Source organism: Camellia sinensis, chromosome 1, assembly GCF_055761805.1.
Source record: "Camellia sinensis isolate YWXY chromosome 1, ASM5576180v1, whole genome shotgun sequence".
NCBI lineage: Eukaryota > Viridiplantae > Streptophyta > Magnoliopsida > Ericales > Theaceae > Camellia > Camellia sinensis.
Genome location: NC_138961.1, coordinates 158,102,979 through 158,120,301, shown reverse-complemented (window position 1 = coordinate 158,120,301; position 17,323 = coordinate 158,102,979). Strand labels below are relative to the sequence as shown.

The following is a 17,323-nucleotide window of genomic DNA, read 5'->3' as shown; positions in this document are numbered from 1 at the left end:
ATAGCAATGAGAAGGGGAGATGTAAAGAGGGAGAGAATAAACCTTCATCATCATGACTGTTATATTTTAAGGCAATTGATGGGCATTCTCAATTCTTTTATTCAGTTTACTTCCAAACTACTTTATCAAAGCCTTTGCCCACATGAAAAGAAATATTTGAAAATTACAACTCTATTTTTTTTTTTTTTTTTTTTTTTTTGAGGAATCATGAAAATTACTACTTAAAATGTTACTTTTCTCTTTCAGCACCATAACTATATGAGCTCACTAAAAAGCATTCTCTTGGAAACTCCCAGGTTTAAAAACAAACCTTGGAACAGTTTAGATTATGATCTTATTATATTCGTGGAACAACAAATTTCAAAGCATATTCATCATAGCAAATAAGCATAGGACTGAATTTGATTAGAGTCACAAAATACCCTGAAGAGAGAAGGATATAACTCTTGTATACACTAATATGGTAGTTCCTAATATATCAGAACTAAAATAATTATTAATAGCATATCTTTTTCATCAAAGCATGTAAACACTAGTTATGATCTCATTCGAAATTACGAGTCAAAATTAGACTTCACAATGGTTGTATATGCCAAAAAGATGTACAATGGGTTCTTCATTTCCTGATAGCCCAGTATACATTACAACGAAAATATATGCCTCACCTTCTTTTCAGTGAACCAAACTTACATTCAGATACCCAAAAAAAAAAAGAACATCTATTATGAAAGTTTCTTCCTGTTTCCAGTACTAAGCTATTTCCAGACAAGATCACATGATACGCTACCAAATCCGACCCATAATATGAGGTTACCATGAAAGAAAGCACCAGATAGATAATAACTGGTCAGAGGTGCTACATTTCCTCCACTTGAATAGAAAAACCACAACGACATCGCTTTGTCCTCGTAAAACTCTCTTCATCAAAAGCCTGATCATCTGTCAAAAATGCATGCTCGTGTTCTTCTTCTGTGGGCACCATCGACTTAACATCCAACTTTCTGTCCAATACATTCTGTTCCAAACGTCCAGGAGAATGCCTGTCATCCTCACTACAACCAACCTGTGCACTAACTTTATCATTTGTTTGCGGAATGTCATTGGAGGTTTGTGACGCCAAACCATCCCCATAACAGTTATTCAACCTTTGCCGGGTAACAATGGATGAGAGAAGCTGATACCACCTAAGAATAGCTTGCGCTTCGCTCCTTTTCTTCTCTTCAGCCTCTCTTCTTTCTTCTTCCTCTGCATATGCCTGAAGAAGAACCAGTAGCCCATAAATTTGAGATTCATCAGACTTCTACAAAGATGACTTAAAATCCAATAATATGTCAGAAGCAAATATCATCATAAGATGGGAGCACAAGGAAAACTTTTAGGGTCCGTTTGGATGGATGTGGATTTCAAATCAAGAAATTTGAGGTTAATAATATTGGAGAGTTGCCATTAAAAAAATAATAATAAAAATAATATTGGAGAGTTAGCTATTCAGGTGGAGAGAAAAACATAGAAGAGAACTTGAGATAAAATAGATTTATTTTAGTAGGATACTTGTAGATAGAAGAGAATCCTTAGCATGATTTCAAATAACTACTTTCATATAATTATTTCAAACCCGGCATGATAAAGCTATTTAATTCAATCTTAAAATTCACAGGTAAACTATCAAATCTAAATTTGAGTTATTCTCCTTGAAAAGTTAATGTCAAATCCATGCATTTCAAATCCACATCTATTCAAACGGATTAAATCCACAGCCTTTTAGGCTGCATCTATAGCCCCCACTCTCACAATGTGGGACCCACATAGCGAGAGGAAGGGCTGTGGTTACAGCCATTAAGGCTGCGAATTAGCAGTCTCATTGTAAAAAAAGTTAAATGCACGGGATTAATGTGCCAAACAAAAACTATATGGATCAGAATTTGACAATTATTGTGAATCTAGCACAAAAGTTCCAAAATTGTATGCATAATAGTGGTGTTCAATGCATGGAGACATGAACATTTCTGATAAACCCATTCATTCACCAAGTTGTGTTGCGTTGTGTTGTGTCATATACCTCTAAAATCGCATCCTTAAACTCAGCACAAACCACAATGCCCTCAAAGACAGGTAAAGAGCGACCATTTCGGAATTCAAATCCAACCATAGCAGGTGCAAAATCAATGTCCAGCCTCTTTGCAACAGGAGCCAGCCGTGGCAACCTTAAGTGCACAGTTCCTGGTGGCAGGCACTTCTCGGACCACACATCCACTTGGCCACGTTCATTCTACAAGATAAATCAGATATCAGCAATCATAAATTAATTAGAGAGATTGACAAAGAACAAGACAATATCCGAAGACCTTGGCCTTGGATCTTTTCAATCTTGATGTTCAGTGAAAACTATAAATGCTATAGCATGCATTCTTAGAATGTTACACACAAATGATTTGTATCAGTTCTTTAAAGAAAAACAACCACGCAACCCAAAAAAGGTATTGAAAGTGAAAAAATAATTTTGACTCATAATTGTTAACTGGGAACAGGAAAATTCACGGCCAAAAAGGAAAAAGAAATATATATATAATATATATACATTATATAAAGCAATGGATTGCATCGTAACTTTATATAACCAAGAAAGAAATGAATATTTTAGCAAAGCCACCCCGGAAATCCAGTCTGCCAAAGACCTTGTTCTTCCACTAATCTCAATGGCAAACAAAAAATCTATATACAGGCATCATATAGAAAAGGAAGAAGTCGCAGACTTTGGGAAGCAAACTCTAATAGTCATCAGATGTTGTACAAACACAAGTCCTCTCCACCAACATAAATTATATGTCCACATATTTTGGCAGGAACCTCAACAAATTCTATCTATCAGCAAGATGCAACCACACCCACATGCTATAACGCATTAACCAACAATTTAATTAGATACCAACCAATCCAGCAGTGAGTCCCATGTTGACATTGAATTTATTCAACACATCATTCCCACTAAACCAATAAATAAATAAAAACCAAGATTTAAGGAAAGTACTAGTGTACCATGGAATGCAGGTTTATTTTCAAGACTTCATTATAGGATTTAGTGTGCTGCCAATTTCCATAGACAAAACATGTGCGAGTCTGCTAGGTGTCTACATTAGGCATATTATATATGTCTCAGTCTTCTAGTACTGAAGATCAGTGTTGCAAGTTGTTTTACTTGTTTACTAGACTACTTACGCCAATTGGGGTGCCTATGGTTTTTCGTGGGGATCATTGTTCCAAGGGTTTTCCACATATTTCAACGTGTTAAATAGTACCTTATTTACTGCAATATTGTGTGGATGGTAATAATATGATTGATAATTAAAACCGGTTAACTGAACTAAATTATCCACTTGCTAAATTGTAATAAGTAATTTGTTCAAGTTTAGCTTGTTCACCCCCTTTTAGGCCCAAAATGTTTGCCTCTACCTTTTCACTTACATGAAAGTTAAAGTTCCTGTTGAAGCAAGACACATTCTGAATTTTAACAGCCCCAAGAATAACCCCAAAAAAATTGACAATTCAACATATATTAGGTATGATAATGTGAAACCTCTACATACAATTTGAGCTTTGTTTCAGAAAAATATAGGAGTATGACAGGTAAAAATGCATTCCATGTAAAAGTCAATTCTATGTAGTTTTCTGTAGATTAAATCAGTTTCGAGGAAATCTACTGTACAAAAATAATATGAAAAAGGAAAGGTGAAAAGAAAAAAAAAAAACAACTTTTATGTTTCACTATATGTCATTTCCCATAAATGTCTAAATTATGGGGTTTCAGTTTATCTTTTCAGTTGATCTTTTCATCTTTTCATCAGCTTATCTTCTCTCAATGGACAACCACACAGCAACCATCTACATCATTGTGAGGTTCAATCTTCTCTCCCTGACCCCTTTGTCTAGTTTTAACCCCGATATCAACCTGCTCTCAACCCCTATGTCGTTTGTCATGCACACAACACATAACACACTAGTCTTCTCATTCCAGCTAATAGTAATGGAAACACACGAAGCTGTAGACAAATCATTGTCACCCAAGGATAGAATTCTTCCTCGTTATGGATGATATTTGCTTTATGGCAACAAAAAACTCCTCTCAAATTATATATAAGGAACCACATTTATGGTAAATTAATAACATTTCACCTTAGGAACAATCCCATTGACAGCATGAGGCAGACACAAAGGTTCTGTTTGCCACTTCCCATAAAGCACAATATTCCCTTCACAACCCTCTTCACCATGATCATCAGCTTCAGAAGTTTGTGCTTTGCTGAGTTTCAGAGAACGCTTCAACACCTAAAAAAAAAATCACAAATTGATGAAGATGAACTGCAAGAAGTGCTCGATATGTCAACTTCCAGAATTCTAAAATTCTTATGAGCCAGATCAGACCTTTGCAGGAAGCTCATTGGCTTTGACTTGCAGCCCCTCACGCAGCCATCTTTGTTTTGCATGGAGTATTTGGACACAAGTCCTTGGGTAGACTGGATGACCTGAACAAAATCCCAATATAGGCCCCTTTGGATGAAGTATCTGATACTTATTAAGCCATCTTTCAAGAGCATAAAGGTGATGGGTTTTGTAGGCCTGCATAAAACAAAAAACTTTCAGATTAACAAATAACTTTTAAAGCGCCTTATATAACCATAACAAACATTTTACCTGTTGATTAGTAGGAAGAGGCTCAGTTAATGCCCTAGTTTCCAAGTCCATGTCCTCAAGAGAGCTCCTGCTAGCAATAATAGGATTCCTTGCAGGAGACTCTGCACCCAGTTTCTTACAAGCCTCTTTTGGCACTTCCATTGCTAGCTGCCCAGGCAAGATGGCAGCATCTGCTAGAATACAGTTTTGACCTAGAGAATCAGAAATTTTAAATGCTCCTACTTTCTCTTGTCCATTTGAATCATCCTGCTCCAAATGGATCACTCCTCCAGTTGCTCCGGACTCCAACTCCTTCAATGGGGCCAAAATGGTGCCCCACCAAATTGGATCAACTCGTTGTGATGCTATCTTGTACCATTTCATGCAATACCTGGAACGCATATCTAGTGACTCTGAGTAAGATTACCAGAAGGGTAACACAAAATGACCAAAAATAGTATATGGAATTCAAACAGTTATTTTCTATGGGCTCCTAAAGTACAAAGTAGATGACAATAACAGCCTTGTAAGAAAAATAAATCCCCCGTGTGTATGCTGTTGTTGCATGTGCATGCTGGGGACTGGGGACCGGGGACCGGGGAGGGGGTTATAATTTGGCACAAAAATTAAAAATTGGTTCTACTCACATCAAAAAGCTTCCACGGCTAGATAAACACATTTTTGATCGAAATATAGTCAAATGCTGGAATCATAATTATTATAACTGCATTCCAACAAAAGTTTCCTATGCATGAGTTGATGTATGAATGCGACTATGTGGGCCAAGTCAGCATATAGGATATCATGCTTTCTAGCAAACCTTTAGTTAAAAGGAAAAGGGAGAAAGAAGGAGCCAAAAGTTCAAAATTCATGAAACCAGAATGCTGAGAATACTTTATAAAGGTTATTCCCAATTGCTAGTCCCTGAAATCCAGGGTGCTGGGAGGGGTTGATCAGACACAGACCTAAAATTTGGCATTATATGCACAAAGTGGATGCTCAGACTCAAACTTGTATTCTCACTCTTAAAAGCCCAAGCTTATACCATTGCACAAAACAATGACCCCTAAGCATGTCATTACGATAAATAAGAACTTGAAAAACTTTCTTTCTGACATATAAGCATTTGTACCTTTTTGACATCTAATTATGCTTGAGCCCATAAACAACTTCCAAACTCTCTGAAATTTTTATTACCAAATTTCCAGTATTCTAAGATGTCTACAGTTTTCTAATTAAAATCTTACCACAGCATCCTGTGTCAACACCAATCCAGACCAAAGAAACTTAAGAACTATTCAAACCACACAGCAATTTTAATTATCTGAGCCCAAGAGCTTGTAGTAGAAGATGAACATTAAAGTGGAGTAATTCTGCATTGTCCCTACAAATTTTTCGTGTGATACATTTATACTTATCCCTATCTCCACTGGATGAACACAAATGTTACTAGAACAATGTTTGAATTAAATACGCATCCACGGGACTCTAAAAAGAGACCACTATCTAACGGATAGAGCAGAAAACTGAGATCAAGAATTAATTGAAGACTTAAAGCCTCAAAAGATATAAATGACATAGATTTTGCATGACAATTGCAATACCTAGATTTTGCATGACAATTGCAATACCAGCTCCTCAGAACAAGACTTCTTCTCCCTTAGCCTCCCAGTGCACAATCACAGTCATGCTCTTGTCAACTAAAATTTGAAACTGAAGTCACCCCTGGACATTGAGTTGTCTTTCTATGGAGCAGTGACACCTGAGCAATACTAGTCTCCACACTCGGGACTCTCTTGACTTCTAAGAAAATCCCCAAGTCAACTTTCTTACTAATGCAAGCCTATAGTTTATTATAACACGGAGCAGATTTACCACATAAATCATTTCTACCCAACTTTTAATAAAAACACGATGATTCACATGATAATACCTTAGAACTAGGTACAGAAGAAAAGAAAGGGTTAAGACGGGTCAAAGAACATCCAAACAAAGGTCATCTCAAATATATTAGTGCTTACTCTCTATATATACCTTCAGTAATCATATCACCTGACGATGTTGTAGTTACTGCCACCTTTCAATTGACATTGATTTTGTATATTGTAGTTTTAACACTAAATACACACACTAGATGCCACATTAATCAAATGACCACCTTTCAGATATTTATTGATCAACTCATATGTGTATTCAGGGATGCAAACACCCAATGTATACATCAAAATCTATACCTTTATATCTCTACAGGAATATACCACAATTTCCCCAAAAACTCTACAGAAGAATCAAGAGCGAAAGGGAAAAAATCCCTAAACAAAATAAAGAGACATGAGAAATATTCCCTTCAGGCACAATAAAGAGCTGTCCTCATTCTCAAGATCTCCACCCTTTCTCCCTACATACTCACAAAAAACACATAAAGGATCAGTCACTCAACTCTTCCTACACCTGCTAGCTGGACTCCCTTTAGCCCAAGTAATGAGAAGATGCCTTCAATATACATATTGTATAATCCTTTTTTACACGAACAAGATTACTTCAAGCTATGAATTCTTTTCAAAAATAGATGCCTTCACGAGGTGTTAATGGAAACAGGGATGCTGACGATTTCCAAAGAAATAGGCTTACAGAATTATATTGAGAAGATTGTAAGAAAGATAATGCAATGAGGAAACAAACTTATCCTCTGGGAAGCTGATAATGTTCAAGAACCCCCAAACTACTCCTGGATTGGGAAATATTGTGATTGTCACAGTAAAAACATGCAGAGTAGACATGAAAACAATAACCTGCGGGTCACATCTTTAGCTCCAAGTCCAGCAAAAGCAACTGCATATCTCAAAGATGTTTTGCACGCAGCAGCCGCAGGTTCTACTTTCTGTTCTCCATCAATAATAGCATTGACAGCATCAACATGCACCCACTTTCCTGTCAAGTTCTCTCCACTGCAGTAGACTTCTGCCCAATATAGAGGAGCTCCAACTTTTCTTGATCCAAATGCAGTAGAAATTCCCTGAGAAGACGGAGATTCTACCGTTTTAATTGTTTTCATTCTTTTAGCAGGAGACGAGAGATTTTCTGAATTATTATGAATGTCATTTGCATCCAAGATCATACTGCTTCTAGAAGTCCCAACTGCTGTGGTAGAAAGAGCCATTTCCAACTGCATCTCAAACTCAAGATCCCCTTTTCTCTTGGATTCCTCTTTTGATTTCTTGGTCAGGCACATATCAGATAATTCATTTGGTTCCTCGGAAGCTAACGTAGACTGATCAGCAATTGGAGTATCTTTGGATTGAGAGGAATTTCTTGATGACTTGCTATTCTTAGCTCTGCATGCACCCCTTGAGGAAGTTTCACAGATGTTGCCCTTGTCATCTGATGATGATTGTTTCACGGGAGAAATAGAAACCTGATTTGGTCTAGCCACCATCAGTGTGGAAGAGTGAAATATGCCCTTACCTGCTTTGCTTGCATCTTGACTAACAGATTCAGATTTGTCAGTATCAGGTTTCAAGGAGGCCACATCCAAAATGGACACAAACCTGAAAATAGACAGACAACTTCAAATCAAATACTTCAGCCCTCGGGAAACAACACTTACCTAGAATCAAGAAGAAAAGGACAAAACTTGTAGAGCAATTATCACACAGGAACTTTCCTTTTACAATATATTGATGTAGAAAAGTAGCCAGCAAAATTAAGAAATGCAAATAACCGCATTTTGAGCTAATTAAGAACTATGAGTGTACATGATATTCATTATTTGCTAAGAACCATCACAGATAAGTTCTAGAACCTGCTGGAACTACAAAAAGACCTGCCATTATGACTACAGAGGAATTATAAAATATCCCAAGAAACCATTGGAGACAATTCTAGAACCAACAGATGATTCTTTGCTGGCTATTCAAAAGATATTTGTGCATGCACACAAGAAGACTAGTGATTGCTTAAAATCTGTAGTTTTTTTTTTTTTTCTTCTCTTTCTTGATAAGAACAAAACACACCCCAGCTCCTAACTGGGTCTTAAACCCTGAAACTCTTCCTTTCAGTCTGACAAACTAAACCACTTAGAGAATCCTTAGTATGTATCTTTAAACAGTTAAAAAAAAAATAGAGATAAAATTAAATAAGATAATTCTAGAACCAGCAGACAATTGACCTTGGTCCTTAGAAGTGCCAAAGATTTCACAAAAACTACTTCCATTTATTCACAAACTCTGCCTTCATTTGAAAAGTCAGTAAATATACAAATCAGACGCAAAGTCATACAAGTATCAGAGAATTTGATGGACTATTCCCATTGCAACAGGGCCTTCTTAGCAAACATAAGCAACCACACAAGTTAGGTTACTTCTTATTCATCACAAAAATTTAAGTAGAGATGTCCAATTTTCTCAAAGGGCTGAAGGGCTCAAGCACAGAATTTTAAGCCCCAAGGTACATGGTGATGGTGCATATAAAGTGGAAGCTACATGCCCAAAGCTCACCTTGTATCTTGTCCACAAAACAAGAGCAAGATTTCTTTTAGCATTTTAGCTGACTGTCGACATATAATTTACTTCATACACAGTTTACAGTTTGAGGACTCTTTTGAGGTTCTCATTGCCACTAATTCAGAAAGCCACTTGTTAAAAATTTTTATATCTTCCACATCATTTTGTTATGATCTTTTAGACACTAGATACATATCAATATTATCCTAATCAGTGTCAATACTCACACATATTCTAGTGGTATACCTATCATTATACCCATGCTAAGGGTCTGCCCAAATTTGGCATGGTGAAATATCACAAAAAGAAGACATTCTTTTTGTCAGCACAAAAAGAAGACTTCGCATTCCAGGAAGTTACAAAAGTAACTTCAACGTGAGGTCTAATGTCAATTAAGGAAACTCAGGGAGCAGAAATGAAACCAAAGCAGCAAAGATTTTAGGTTGAAAACCAATGACCTACCCTCGCAGGTTTCTTCCTTGGCATCATAAATTAATGCACAGAATTTTGGGCTTTATACAGCAAGCAAATTGAATTCATTGTTCAGTCAAAATTTAAGGGTCTTTAATTGCTCTGCAGCAACCAGGTATCTCACATTGGGACACAAGTGACACCCCGACTATGGTTGAAGATGCTAACCATAAATTTTAATGTAGAAGGAAGTGTGAAGGAGCATGGCTTATGCCTGAACTCCCAAAGCTTACAATTAAGGTATCAGTACCAAGGAGCATTAATGGATAAAGCCTTGGTTGCCAAGCATGAGACCTCAGGCTCAAGTTTGAGAGCAGCCAATAAGGTCCAATCATGCCAAAGGTTAGACCTATGCCCAGTTGGTAAGGAAATAAAGATAATGAAACTGAAATCACAAATGTCAAAGAAATATTTGAAACTACAAAAAGAATGGATGGAGACAAAATGAAAACATTGATTATTAGAAAACAGAAATTCCAACTTCAGTTATGTTAAAACAGTGTACCGGGTTGTAAGGTTCAGAGCTCTAAATAGCGCCACAGACAATGCAGCAACCTGGGAACGAAAAAAATAAAGATTCTGAAACATTTTGCTCAGAAAATAAAGCATCATGTAAAAATTGATTCAACTCTTCCACCAACACAATCAACCAGTTAATCAGCACCTTTGTTCTTTTCCAAAAGAATAAAAATTTCATCAGAGCATAAAGAAAAAGAAAACTGTTTGCAGGCACTACGAAAATGAACCCAAAAAAAATGTAGTAAGGTACTTTCCTGACCTAGAGAACCCATTAAAATTTAGATAGAGCTTATATAGAAAGAAAGCTGAATTCTGAAGCATGCACCGATGGCATACATATGTGGATCCCAGTTTCACAAGGCATAGTCCGGGGAATCAGAGCTGGCCTTCAGAAAAGGCGAAGAAAAAAGTTTAACCCTTATAGTATTAGTAGACTCGAAAATGAGGCCCACTCCAATTTATCTAAGTCCAAAATCCAAACCACAGAGATTTTTTTAATTTTTTTTATTAATCAATATGAGATTACAAATATAACATAAATTACATACAATTGGCAATCACAGTTAATCACAATACAGCACATATCTAATATCTAATAATTAACAATCAACCCAACAAAAGTCTCATAATAGGAAAGAAATCAATAACACAACAAACAACCCAACATCCAACATAAAAATTTATATAAAAAAAAAAAAAAAAGCCATAATGAAAGAAAAATTTTCAATATTTGCCTTTCGTAGAAAATCGACCCACTCACCTCCTAATTAAGAGTGTATAGGAGGGATGGCCAAATAAGCACCAAAAAGCAAATTGAAGTAGTCAATTATTTGAAATTAATGGATAGTTGTTTCCCAAATGCATTGATTGCTTATAAAATACTGTTAACTATATGAGCTACAGTTGCCTCAGGAGAAAATCTTTTAAAGTTGAGATTGATTAAATCTTACTTCGGTCAACAATGTCACGAAAAAGATTACGAATTAATTATATTATCTACTGAAAAGGATATAGTGGCAAGTTTAATTAGTAATTTTACATCTAAAAATGCAAGAAGAAGAATTTTTAGTTGATAATTTTAGATTTTGTTTAATATTGTTTCTTGTAAACTACTAAACTACAAAGCCACATAACCACATTTTATTTTTATTTTTTTGTAATAATTTCTTCATGCCTTGATCTAAATAACTAAATTTTATTATATAATTTTAGTGGTTATATGTGCTAGCAGACTTTATGTGGGTACTAGCATTATAAAAAATTGGATTAATTACATTTTGCCTCCCTGTAGTTTAACTCGAAAACACATTTCCTCCCTGTAGTTTAGAAATACACACTTAACCCCCTTGTGGTTTGAAGTGAAATGTAAAAGTAACGGATTCTGTCCAAATTAACTGTGGGTAGATAACACACCACAAATTAGGCATGTGAGACCTATCATATAAACATGGGCCCTCAAATGGGTTCATCAAATGACATTTTTTTCCCTTTTTTTTCCTTTCTTTTTTGCCTTTTTTTTTTTTCTTCTTCCTTCATCCTCCTCCCCTTCATCACACTGTATGGCAGCAACCTATCTACTCTGTCCTTCCTCACCTCTTCTTCTTGCCCCTACTCATTATCTCCTCCATCTCATTTCCCTTCTTTTTTATCATGGCTGATGAATATATATATATATATATATATATGTAAATATTTACGTGTGGGTGTGTGGGTGGATCTTCCTACTTAGTTGGCTGGACAGTCATGGTTGTTTCTACGAAAAATAAATAAATTATGAGGAGATAAAATTGCTAGTAATGCAGCTGGAGGCAAACATGGTGGGTGGGCAATTTCAATTATACATATATGATATATATATTGATTGATTGATATATATTTATATTTATATATATGTGTATTATATATATAGGTGTATATGTGTGTGTGAGTGTGTGTTTATGTGTGTGATTTTAATTTGAAAAATCTTGTGCGTCAGAAATGGGTGTGTGCGGCAGAAATGAAAAATTATTTTTGGTTGATTCTGTTAGCTAAAAGAAGAGGGGTTGGCCATGAGGTAGGGGAGGAGAAATCAAAAAAGGAGAAAAGAAGGAAAGAAGAAAAGAAATAGAAATACATGAAAAAGAAAGAAAGTAAAACCTTATTCTTACTTCTGAGATTATTTTTATTTTTATTTTTTTTGATAAATATTCTTACTTCCGAGATTATGAAGCTACTACCTCCTCTGCAGTCCCTTCACGAGTCTCGAGAGCAAATGCCAAAGCTGAATGAAATGATCTCTCTGTACTGCTTGGACTTCTAATATGGAAATTATTGTGAAACTGCAAGTTATGCAAGACATCAAACGAATAGATAAGAAAAAAACAATGGCAAAAGAAGTTGGCATGGTCTCTGTTTGGAGAACAAAATTCCAAATAACATGAAAGAAGAGAAAAAAGAATAGTGTCATATACCCAACTGACAAGTGGAGCCAGTGCATTAACTGTCAATTTTGTGACCTCTGATATCCTCAGCAAGTGTTTTGGTAGAAGTGAAAGTAAGGAAGCCTGCCATGATAATCGAATCCCCCAGGATTAACTTGCTATTCAATACAGTGGCAAGAGAAAAGAAGGAAAGAAAACAAAAACAAATGAATACAACAAAAAAAAAAAAAAAAAAGAAAAGAAAAGAAGGTTGGGACATGAATAAACAACCATGATACCCATTTGTCTCGGTTGCTTAGAGCAGAGCTACGATATGAGTGAGCAACAGTCACATAAGAAGCAGATATTGCAAATAATGCAGCCATTTTCAAATCCTCATATTCTGCTAATCAAATCAATGCGCGTATTTGGCTGGATCCATATGCTGTTTATTCATCAAAATGGGACACAAGAATTGCAGACCCAGATTTCAAATCCACATTACTAAAATCCTTAAATCCAAATGGAACCTAAAAGTTCCACCATAACAATTGGAAGCATCAAAGGAAATGAAAGCCATCGCCGGGTTATAAAAATGATGAATTTCAAGCATTAGTCTTTTAACACATTAGCCACCTTTTCTTGTAATATACCCCCAATAAATAGCGAAAGCAAGAGATTCCCCATGACATTTCCTAGTACTACAAAGGCATCATAGAAACTTAAAATTGCCATCCTTACCCTAATAAAAAGCCCAAACCACCAGTTTTACTTTCTGATTTATTTAATATGATAGGCATGGACAAAGAAAAGCCTTAAAATTGCCATTCTTACCCTAATAAGAAGCCCAAACCGCCAGTTTTACTTTCTGATTTATTTAATATGACAGGCATGGACAAAGAAAAGCCCACAAAGTTTACCAGATTTTCTTCTTAAGGCTTTCGCTGTCACTCATCAATAAGGAGTCCATAACATGCAGATATAACTAGATTTACGTGAAAAGTATCGAAGAAAGAAGTGCAGGTGCCACTCTCCAACGTCTATACTTGGAGGCCAGCAGTCAACCTCTTATAATAATTAAATGGTTTGGGACAAGTGACAATGGCCAACACAATGTGGTCATAGGAGCGGTCCTTGCTATTCAGTTAATAATAGATTCATTTGAATATGATCATAACAGAATCCATGGCAATAGCAAATTGAATGGACAATATTGAGTAAACATATTTAAAGGGATATTCCTCGTGAAATATGAAGTTATGCAAGAAAAAACCTGAATGAGAGGATCATTACAAGCATTGTCAATCAACCTTCCTCGTCCAAGTAAACAAAGTAAATGCACCTTGTGCACAAGCTCAGCCAATTCCTGTGGAAATAATTAGAAAATGTTAGCCTGCTCAAGCAAAAGGCAAAAGTTTACAATCAGGTGAACATGGCATCTAAACTTTTTAATGAAGTTAACCTTATCTTCAGCAGAAGCTCGACGAATAGTCTTCCGTTTACCAGAATCTGGGGTCCCCTCAAATTCTATAGTCACTCCATGAACTAAGTCTTTTTGAAAATTGTTTACAGAATTCAAAATATGAAGAGAACCATCTTCCCAAAATGACTCGTCCAATCCTTCTTCACTATCAGGATTAGTGTGATGGAATGCTTTCCCTTCAACCGTGTCTTTCGATGGAGTGCTTTGTATTGCATCACTACTACAACCTGCACCATCTAAGGCATTTTCTTTATTCCTCTTTGCTACACCATGTTCATCAGTCTTCTCAGACAGACTTTCCGACTGAAAAATAAAAACAAAAGGATAGAGGACAAAGAAAACAGAGGTTAAAACTCTTTTCCTTAATCGGTACAACCAAAACTCAATATCAAACAACTTCATATTGAAATGGTGATAGGAAATTAAGAGTCTGTGTAAAGTAATTGCTACTCTATGAAAACTGAACAAAAATAAATAGGCCAAAATTGCACAACAACTATTGCCCATGTCCATGCTATGAATGAAAAATAAAAATGAAGTCACAAAAAAAAAAAAAAAAAAAAAAAAAAAAAAAAAAAAAACGCTAACTTTGCTTGCAAGATCACACTGACGGAGATAGTTATCTTGTTTCTTCAAAGCTGACAAGCCACGTGCATTCACTCGTTTTAAAAGCTTTCCTACAGCCTCACGTGATATGGAAGTAAGAGTGCCTGAAATTATACCAGCATCACATTCACATTGATGACATTGTAATTTATTAATCCATTACTTCAACCATATTAAACTTTGACTAGAACAAAAAAATCGGGCTAATGAACGAACCATCTTCATTAAGAGATTCCAAAGAGTTTGAGCCTTCCACTGGTTCCATCACTTGTTCACCTGATATAATAAAAGGAACAAAAAAAAAAAAAAAAAATTGAGACCCCTTATTTGTATCACAAACTGAAACCAGACAGAATGAGCTTGACAGATCCGATTAGAAAATGAAATGAAGCATAAAACCATATCATGATTTCCTCAGTTTTGAAAACTGACCCATCTTCATTCTCATAGGTTCTTTACTCCAATTCCACTCTCTTGACCACACACAAACACACATATACAGACACACCCGGAAATATATGCAGTGACAGGGAGGACAAGATATGTCCAGATCTTTTGAAATTGTCGAGTATTTCTGATTTATGTGCATAGTTGGTTAAGATGGTTAAGACTAGAAAACCAACAATTTATCCATTTATTGATAGATTGGTTGTCAGACTTGTGCTTACACTTCCCACTTCTACCACAATTAGTGCTTTCTCTTCTATAAATAATAAAAGTTAGCTTCGCAACAAAATGAAGGATTATTTTATCACCAACTCTTTGATTGTAAACATAGAAAAGGAATTTACTAAAAAGTTTAGTACGGATTCAATCATAGATGAATTCCATGATATGAAACCACTTTGGTTCTAGAGTATGTATAATCAACTATCCCTTTCTCTTTGTCCTCTATTATATTTATTTATATTGAATATTTTGTCCCATATATGTGTTGGGAATAATCCCACCTTAAAACTTTGACACCCCATGTTAAAATATGAACCCACATGCCAATGGAAGCTACCCATACCCAAGACAAAATGCACACACAAAAGATACAATATTTAACGTGGTTAAACCCAAATGCTTACATCCACAAGAGAGGGAGGTAAATCCACTATGTATAATAGAGAATACCCGCTCACTACTCAAGGCTAATTGAGTCCGTAAGCCTTTCCCGCTCATTGGTATTTTACATTTCACACTCCTCACCTCAATCACACACGCCCTTGATAGCTCATACTCTCACTCACCCATTTTGGAGAGTCTCTCTCTGAGTCTCAACCCAACCCATACATCCATATTTATACATAACATAAGATGGTTGAGGAGATACACAAAAAAACCAATACAAAGCATTCACATTGCTCCATGCCAACAACACTTGGAAACCTCCAAAAGCGTGCCACCGAACCAACTAGCTCAAATAACCAATTAATATCTATATAACCCAATAATATTATTATTGTACAATGATGCCACAGTTCCCAAACAAAATGCAGTCATTTACAAGACCATTAAAACTGATGTATCCCCCAGCAATAACACAAACCCAACCATGTGCTAATAAATTGCACATTATGGTTTAAAAAATTTAAATAAAGTTTACATTATTTTTTGAAATTTATCTTATTGACCACCAGGAAAGTAAGATTGAGAGTTGGAAACGGGAAAATGAAAATGGCACTGAAACTATTAGATTAGAACTAGTTGGTCCATTATTGTGGAAACCTAGACATGGAATTATTATTAAGTGTGAAAGAGAAAGAGTGGGGGGGTTGAAGAGCGTACCAGTGGATTGGTTGTGTCGCTTGGATTGGTTTCTGGTTCGCATAGCCTTTTCCAAGTTTGATCGATCGATGGAAGAGACCACGAGAGCCGGGAAGGGAAGGTGTAGCGGTCCACCCCGAAGAGCGTACGGTCTCGACCGATAGCCTGGGCTGTGATGGAGTGTAAAAACCGGGCCTGTTTATGGAAACAGTGGTGCTCCAAGTTAGGTCGTCGTAATGATGGACAACCCCCACAAAACATCACCCCCTCATTGGTCCAAATAAGAAATAAAAAGAAAAAAAATACTACAAAACAGATCATTAATCCACGTCATTATGAGAGTGGTGGGATCTCTCCAAAAAGATATCCCAAATATTTTTCCTACGATTATATTATTATTACGACAAACTTTACTTCACCCACTATGGTTAAGGTCTTATGTGGATTACCTTCGACTTTCAAATATCATCACATAATTCCTCTGTGGTTGATGGAGTAATGTGCACATTTAGCTTTTTTGTGTATTCTAACTAGTTGTGCAGTACACGCGAGTGTGGTATAAATGAGCATGAACTAATGATATTCCCTCACAATGAAAAGACCAAAATGCCCCTAGGGTTAAACATAAAAGCTTACCCAAGAAGATTATTTTTTATATTGCCTCGTTGCTTTGTATGTTGAGTTGTAGGCTAATCTAACCAGCAAAAATGTCATCTTCAGGCATTAGAGGTGGAGAAGGACAAATGTTGAGGTTCATAAGTAAGAAATGTCATTGTGGGAGAAAAGCAGCCATTAGAATCGTGGACTCCGAGAAGCCTTCAAAAGGTAAGTTGTACTATGTCTATGAAAATGCAAGTTTGAGGGGTTGTGATTTCTGGGCTTGATGTAACCCAGTTGGATATGCTCTCATCTATGGAAGAGAT

The 17,323-nt window shown here is 36.0% G+C and overlaps 1 protein-coding gene across 1 annotated transcript; it reads right to left on the bottom strand.

The window, feature by feature from the left end:
• Positions 1-509: 509 nt before the first annotated feature.
• Positions 510-16,667, bottom strand: RAD4 (DNA repair protein Rad4 family). The gene is made up of 14 exons (XM_082887836.1): positions 16,422-16,667; positions 14,865-14,924; positions 14,631-14,752; positions 14,022-14,345; positions 13,833-13,925; positions 12,611-12,703; positions 12,377-12,478; positions 10,147-10,196; positions 7,461-8,216; positions 4,690-5,059; positions 4,420-4,614; positions 4,171-4,323; positions 2,060-2,269; positions 510-1,255 (listed from the first exon to the last, which is right to left on the bottom strand). The coding sequence occupies exons 1-14, from the start codon at positions 16,462-16,464 to the stop codon at positions 857-859; spliced, it is 2,970 nt and encodes a 989-aa protein (XP_082743962.1). The 5' UTR covers positions 16,465-16,667; the 3' UTR covers positions 510-856.
• Positions 16,668-17,323: the final 656 nt, after the last annotated feature.

What these genes read in the sequence shown, in the direction of transcription:
- RAD4 (XM_082887836.1), bottom strand. Translation starts at nt 16,464, where the DNA reads ATGCGAACCAGAAACCAATCCAAGCGACACAACCAATCCACTG. An exon ending in CTCTTCCTACTAATCAACAG is followed by an intron (nt 4,615 to 4,689) that starts GTAAAATGTTTG and finishes TGTTTTATGCAG; the next exon opens with GCCTACAAAACCCATCACCT. An exon ending in CCAATGAGCTTCCTGCAAAG is followed by an intron (nt 4,324 to 4,419) that starts GTCTGATCTGGC and finishes TTTTTTTTTTAG; the next exon opens with GTGTTGAAGCGTTCTCTGAA.